The 7,701-nt window shown below is 44.7% G+C and overlaps 1 protein-coding gene across 2 annotated transcripts in view; it reads right to left on the bottom strand.

Moving 5' to 3' along the window:
* Positions 1 to 7,271, bottom strand: part of LOC311111972 (junctional adhesion molecule 2A-like) — a 17,512-nt gene extending 10,241 nt beyond the window's left edge. The window contains exon 1 of one of the 2 annotated variants that reach the window (XM_084154917.1): positions 6,973 to 7,271. In XM_084154917.1, the coding sequence (XP_084011043.1) occupies positions 6,973 to 7,021 (49 nt within the window). In that variant the 5' untranslated portion in view covers positions 7,022 to 7,271. The remainder of the gene's footprint in view (positions 1 to 6,972) is intronic. The other variant, XM_084154918.1, reaches the window with a different exon arrangement.
* Between the last annotated feature and the right edge of the window lie 430 nt (positions 7,272 to 7,701).

The following is a 7,701-nucleotide window of genomic DNA, read 5'->3' as shown; positions in this document are numbered from 1 at the left end:
TGTCTGTTCCTCTGTTTGATCCCAGTGTCAGCGTTGATGTTTCGTTTCCCCTGTCCAGACGTGTTTTGTTCCTGTCTGTTTTTTCCATTAAAATGTTCACTTCCTGTCTCCCAGCATCTGTCCTCACAAAAACCCTTGAATGAGTAGGTAGGTGTCGAAACTTTTGACTGGTAGTGTGTGTGTATGTAATATATATACAGTGGGGAGAACAAGTATTTGATACACTGCCGATTTTGCAGGTTTTCCTACTTACAAAGCATGTAGAGGTCTGTAATTTTTTATCATAGGTACACTTCAACTGTGAGAGACGGAATCTAAAACCAAAATCCAGAAAATCACATTGTATGATTTTTAAGTAATTAATTTGCATTTTATTGCATTACATAAGTATTTGATACATCAGAAAAGCAGAACTTAATATTTGGTACAGAAACCTTAGTTTGCAATTACAGAGATCATACGTTTCCTGTAGGTCTTGACCAGGTTTGCACACACTGCAGCAGGGATTTTGGCCCACTCCTCCATACAGACCTTCTCCAGATCCTTCAGGTTTCGGGGCTGTCGCTGGGCAATACCGACTTTCAGCTCCCTCCAAAGATTTTCTATTGGGTTCAGGTCTGGAGACTGGCTAGGCCACTCCAGGACCTTGAGATGCTTCTTACGGAGCCACTCCTTAGTTGCCCTGGCTGTGTGTTTCGGGTCATTGTCATGCTGGAAGACCCAGCCACGACCCATCTTCAATGCTCTTACTGAGGGAAGGAGGTTGTTGGCCAAGATCTCGCGATACATGGCCCCATCCATCCTCCCCTCAATACGGTGCAGCCGTCCTATCCCCATCGCAGAAAAGTATCCCCAAAGAATGATGTTTCCACCTCCATGCTTCACAGTTGGGATGGTGTTCTTGGGGTTGTACTCATCCTTCTTCTTCCTCCAAACACGGCGAGTGGAGTTTAGACCAAAAAGCTCTCTTTTTGTCTCATCAGACCACATGACCTTCTCCCATTCCTCCTCTGAATCATCCAGATGGTCATTGGCAAACTTCAGACGGGCCTGGACATGCGCTGGCATGAGCAGGGGACCTTGCGTGCGCTGCAGGATTTTAATCCATGACGGCGTAGTGTGTTACTAATGGTTTTCTTTGAGACTGTGGTCCCAGCTCTCTTCCGGTCATTGACCAGGTCCTGCCGTGTAGTTCTGGGCTGATCCCTCACCTTCCTCATGATCATTGATGCCCCTCTCTAGGTGAGATCTTGCATGGAGCCCCAGACCGAGGGTGATTGACCGTCATCTTGAACTTCTTCCATTTTCTAATAATTGCACCAACAGTTGTTGCCTTCTCACCAAGCTGCTTGCCTATTGTCCTGTAGCCCATCCCAGCCTCGTGCAGGTTTACAATTTTATCCCTGATGTCCTTACACAGCTCTCTGGTCTTGGCCATTGTGGAGAGGTTGGAGTCTGTTTGATTGAGTGTGTGGACAGGTGTCTTTTATACAGGTAACAAGTTCAAACAGGTGCAGTTAATACAGGTAATGAGTGGAGAACAGGAGGGCTTCTTAAAGAAAAACTAACAGGTCTGTGAGAGCCAGAATTCTTACTGGTTGGTAGGTGATCAAATACTTATGTCATGCAATAAAATGCAAATTAATTACTTAAAAATCATACAATGTGATTTTCTGTATTTTTGTTTTAGATTCCGTCTCTCACAGTTGAAGTGTACCTATGATAAAAATTACAGACCTCTACATGCTTTGTAAGTAGGAAAACCTGCAAAATCGGCAGTGTATCAAATCCTTGTTCTCCCCACTGTGTGTATGTATATATATATATATATATATATATATATATATATATATATATATATATATATATATATATATATATATATATATATATATAATCTTTTTAAAATATATTTTCCTTTATTATTTTCCGCTAACCCTACCACCCCTCCCCTAATTGGAGTAAACTAATGAACAACATCACTTAAGCTTCTACTTCCAGCTTATACATAATAAACTCTGCAAAAAAAGAAACGTCCCTTTTTCAGGACCCTGTCTTTCAAAGATAATTTGTAAAAATCCAAATAACTTCACAGATCTTCATTGTAAAGGGTTTAAACACTGTTTCCCATGCTTGTTCAATGAACCATAAACAATTAATGAACATGCACCTGGGGAACGGTCGTTAAGACACTAACAGCTTACAGACAGTTATGAAAACTTAGGACACTAAAGAGGCCTTTCTACTGACTCTGAAAAACACCAAAAGAAAGATGCCCAGGGTCCCTGCTCATCTGCGTGAACGTGCCTTAGGCATGCTGCAAGGAGGCATGAGGACAGCAGTTGTGGCCAGGGCAATAAATTGCAATGTCCGTACTGTGAGACGCCTAAGACAGCGCTACAGGAAGACAGGATGGACAGCAGATCATCCTCGCAGTGGCAGACCACGTGTAACAACACCTGCACAGGATCGGTACATCTGAACATCACACCTGCGGGACAGGTACAGGATGGCAACAACAACTGCCCGAGTTACACCAGGAATGCACAATCCCTCCATCAGTGCTCAGACTGTCCACAATAGGCTGAGAGAGGCTGGACTGAGGGCTTGTAGGCCTGTTGTAAGGCAGGTCCTCACCTGACGTCATCAGCAACAACGTCGCCTATGGGCACAAACCCACCGTCGCTGGACCAGACAGGACTGGCAAAAAGTGCTCTTCACTGATGAGTCGCGGTTTTGTCTCACCAGGGGTGATGGTCGGATTCGCGTTTATCGTCGAAGGAATGAGCGTTACACCGAGGCCTGTACTCTGGAGCAGGATCGAGTTGGAGGTGGAGGGTCCGTCATGGTCTGGGGCAATGTCACAGCATCATCGGACTGAGCTTGTTGTCATTGCAGGCAATCTCAACGCTGTGCATTACAGGGAAGACATCCTCCTCCCTCATGTGGTACCCTTCCTGCAGGCTCATCCTGACATGACCCTCCAGCATGTCAATGCCACCAGCCATACTGCTCGTTCTGTGCATGATTTCCTGCAAGACAGGAATGTCAGTGTTCTGCCATGGCCAGCGAAGAGCCCGGATCTCAATCCCATTGAGCACGTCTGGGACCTGTTGGATCGGAGGGTGAGGGCTAGGGTAATTCCCCCCAGAAATGTCCGGGAACTTGCAGGTGCCTTGGTGGAAGAGTGGGGTAACATCTCACAGCAAGAACTGGCAAATCTGGTGCTGTCCATGAGGAGGAGATGCACTGCAGTTGGTGGCCACACCAGATACTGACTGTTACTTTTGATTTTGACCCCCCCTTTGTTCAGGGACACATTATTCAATTTCTGTTAGTCACATGTCTGTGGAACTTGTTCAGTTTATGTCTCAGTTGTTGAATCTTGTTATGTTCATACAAATATTTACACGTTAAGTTTGCTGAAAATAAACGCAGTTGACAGTGAGAGGACGTTTCTTTTTTTGCTGAGTTTATATACATTTTACAGACACAATCTATTTTACAATAGTTATATTTTGTTTGTTTTTAGTTCTGTCCTTCCTCTACCCTCAACCTCTCCATCTATTTCTGATGTCCATCCAGTTTGATTTCAATTTGCCATATATTTTTAACTGCTGTTTTACAAAAGTTCTGAACCTATATACATTTGACAGACACAGTATATTTTACATTTGTTATCTTGTTATTAGTCCCACCCTTCAGCTACATTCAACCCCTCCCATCTGCATAGCCTACTAATACTATATTCTGCTCAATTAACTAAATACTGACAATTGCTGGCCAGCAAAGCACAAGTCTATCTGTCATGGCCTCCTGTAGCTCAGTTGGTAGAGCATGGCGCTTGCAACGCCAGGGTTGTGGGTTCGATTCCCACAGGGGGCCAGTATGAAAAATGTATGCGCTCACTAACTGTAAGTCGTTCTGGATAAGAGCGTCTGCTAAATGACTAAAAATGTAAATGGCCCAGTACTGGTAAATGTCACATCAAAAGACCTAAACCACCAGTGGTTCCCAACCTTTTTTGGTCACTGTACCACAAACTGAATTTTGCTCTGCCCGGAGTACCCCTGAAGTACCCCCTCATGTGCATTTTACCAGTAAGCCTATGGTATCATGAGTCAGATCAAGTACCCCCTTGGATAGGCCAAGTACCCCCAAGTACCCCTGATTGGGAACCACTGGTCTACACTGTACTTAACTGAGGTCATCAACCAAATGAGCCATTCTCTGTTAACAGTTAGCTAGCTTCCTGTTTAGTTTAGCTTCTGTTTGTTGCACTACTTCCTGTGGTTCTATTAGTGGACCAAGGGGTGGGGAGGGAGCAGAGGAAAGGTCCTAACCAATCCTCCTGTTCTCCTGCTTTCCCCCACTGAAGGGCAGGTCTGCGTCCCTATGGGCCCTGGTCAAAAGTCGTACACTATATAGGGAATAGGGTGCCATTTTGAGACGCAAACCGGATCTACGTGGAAGAATGGAGGGAAAGAATGGAGGCCAAAGTGAGACAAAGGCATTGGAGAGGCACAGGAAGTGATAATGGATTTACAGGTCCTCTCAGGGATGGCCTCTTAGATGGCCATGAAAGCAGAGAAAAAGTTGGGAAACAAATTGTAAACAACTTGCTCGCTGAAAAACAATGAAGCAAACAATGAAGCATACTAAGGGCTGCGGTCAATTCCATTTCAATCCAGTCGATTCACAGAAAATAAACGGAAAAACAATGTGTGAATCCTAGTTATGAGTATTTAGGCAATTAGATCTACTTAGGCCTACACATTATCAGTGGCAGAGTGCGAATTCAAACTGCAGGCTCATGTTGCCTATTCATGTTGTCCTTCGGATGTTTGAGTACAGTAGGCGGTAAAAGTGCAGCCTCGTGTATTTTGTCCCTCCCTGCTTGCTGTCTGTGTTACTTTGTGAGTATGTGTAACACTGTTATCGCTGCAGCTGTGTGGGGAGTGTGTGTGCCTCATCACTCCCTCTTTCTCGCTCTCTGAGGAGCATTGTCTCTCCCTGGCTGGATGGACAGAGAGAGGGAGAGAGAGACACAGAGGATGAGGGAGAGAGACAGACAGACAGAGAGGATGAGATGTGGAGGGAGATAGGAAGAAATAGATGGAGAGAGAACGAGAGAGCGAGAGAGATAACAATAGTTTTATTCTATATTATCAGAGCAGCAGGATCCATCAGTAGCATCCCTGGGTTGAACAAGCTGTTGTCACAGTGTCGGCTGTGGCAAACGGCAGCCACCTTGAGGAGCGTCTCCTTGAGATAACACAGACGTGATAACAACCCTGACATGATGCCCACACTTTCTCTGTCTGTCTGCTGCATGGTGACCTGTCCCTCTCTGAACCCTATGAGCTATTGCACCTGGGACCTACCAGGGTTGGGGTCAATTCAAAGTCAGTAAATTCAGGAAGAAAACTAAAATTTGACAAAGGGACATTTGAAAAGAATTGAAAAGGGACTTTTTTTTTTATGACTTTGCAATAAATGGAAAATGAGATGCTACTTCTATCAAAAATTCTAAATGCAAATACTTCCTGAATTGAGTGACTTCAATTGGAATTGACCCCAAACCGGACACACACACAAACACCCAACTGGGTTCGAACATGGTTCTCCTGCAAGCCACCCCCCCACACACACACACAAACTACAAAAACTACACAAGTTGACACATGACCAACCGAACAAGCACAGATACATACACACAAGTTCATACAGCAGATAGTTACCTATTATATACCTATTATTATAAGCTACAACTGAGCGCTAAATCTGTGCTAGGAGCATTTTATATGGTATGCATCTATATCTATTAGCATCTAAGAGCACATCAATTTCCAGACAGAGAGGGATCTAGAGAGACAGAGAGAATGTGAGTGTGTGTGTGTGTGTTCTCCTAGGAGAACAAAGCCCCTCTGTGTCTGTGTAACCCTGTACTGCTCTGACAGGAACAGCTGTGCCAGTCAGGGTTGGCGGTGGGGTCTCCTCTCCTCTAACACACGCATCTCAGTGGCTCACTTGCAAAATGTCAGCATCCGAAATGGCACCACAACGTTCAAAACAAGCCTCACCTAAGCTACAGGACAGAACACAGTCCAATCAAGTCTGATGCAAACTATTCCAAACAGTTCCAAATGATAAATCAGCAGACATCAACAGTTGGGCAGACCTGAATGCAGCCCCTCCCCTGGCTGGTTGGCATCTCACTGACACCATGGAAACGTCCCAAATGGCACCCTTTGTAGTGCACTACTTTTGACCAGAGCCCTATGTGCCCTGATAAAAAGTAGTGCATTATAAAGGGAATAGGGTGCCATTTGGGATGCACTTTTGACGGCCCTGCTGTTATCAAAGTTGGTGGTACCCACCCTGTGCCCAACCTTGGGTTGCCCACATCCCGATTAGACTGGCCTGCTTCCAACAATAACTTAACGCCACATTAGTGGTCCATATCTGTTTTCTGCAGTTGAATGTATTCCAATATCATCACACGCAGTGAGGAAGGCGTTAGCCGAAACGTATGGAGTTGTTGCATTTACTGTATACGAAAGACCGGCAACGTTGGAAAACTTTAGTACAGGCCATATGTTTCTCCAGGAAAGAAGAGGATTAAGTAAAAAGTTAATTCAATTGCAACCGAATCAAGTGCTGGCCCCTTTATTTGTGTGCGTGAGAGTAGAAGCATCAATATGATATAGTGATCTTACAGTTCACAGTAAGATCACAATCATCATTAATTTTTTTATTAGGTGCTTTATCAATATTTTCCTATCTAAAATTGCTTATTTTTTCTAAACACATAAACAGCTGACATGGCATTACAGAGACAAAAGCAATTGCAATAGGGATAATGGTCATTTAATTTTCAAGAATACCAATAATACAGATCAACCCCAACATGCATTACACACGAATTACTCGTTATCATATGGAGTAGCCTAAATGCAAAAGTTTACTTACATTGCATCAGTAGAATGACAAGGGGCAAAAGCAGTGACGCTCTCTCCATCCTGAACTCCTGCTGTTCAAAAGTCTGTCCTTCCTCGAAAGATGAGCTGCTCCTGAGCCTCAACGTAGTTCCCGGACTTGTCCACAACTCCAGTAATTCCAGAATCTCGTCGCTCCTTTGGCGAAATTGGTTCCAAAACTCCGTAGTATTTCCTGAGCAGTTAGGCAGCCACACTTTCGGACTTTCTGTAAACTATTACACTAGCCGCATGGCATACGACTGTAGAGTGGCTGTCCTCTCATTAGTCTCTGTAGACGGTCTCCCTGCTGTCCTACTGTTGTGGTAGGGAGGGAGGTTTGGTGGGGTGAGGAAGAGAGTTGGTGGGGGGCTCCTGGAGAAGGAATGCGGAGAGCGCAACGCTGTGTCCAAGACGCGCACTACACTTGTCCACCGTGCCAACAATGGCCAACTGCACTGACGACTGTTTTTTTCTGTGTGTGTCATCATAGTCTCAGCACTTCAAGCCTATCTACCCTGTGCCCACAGGCATAACGCCATGATATTTACTTTGATACATTTGGATGAATTACTATAAAAGAGGACCACCACGAAGGGTATAGGAAGCAACACCTGTTGACATGTGTGATTGTCGGACAATTGTCGAACTCAGACAACGCTTTCGGATAGAGGCAGGAAACGGCGCACAATGGTACCCTTATAATTAGTTGAAATTGGCCCCT

This window comes from Coregonus lavaretus, assembly GCF_964263955.1.
Source record: "Coregonus lavaretus genome assembly, chromosome: 38".
Lineage (NCBI taxonomy): Eukaryota > Metazoa > Chordata > Actinopteri > Salmoniformes > Salmonidae > Coregonus > Coregonus lavaretus.
Note: the sequence above shows the minus strand (reverse complement) of the source record. Positions and strands in the feature narration are given on the sequence as shown.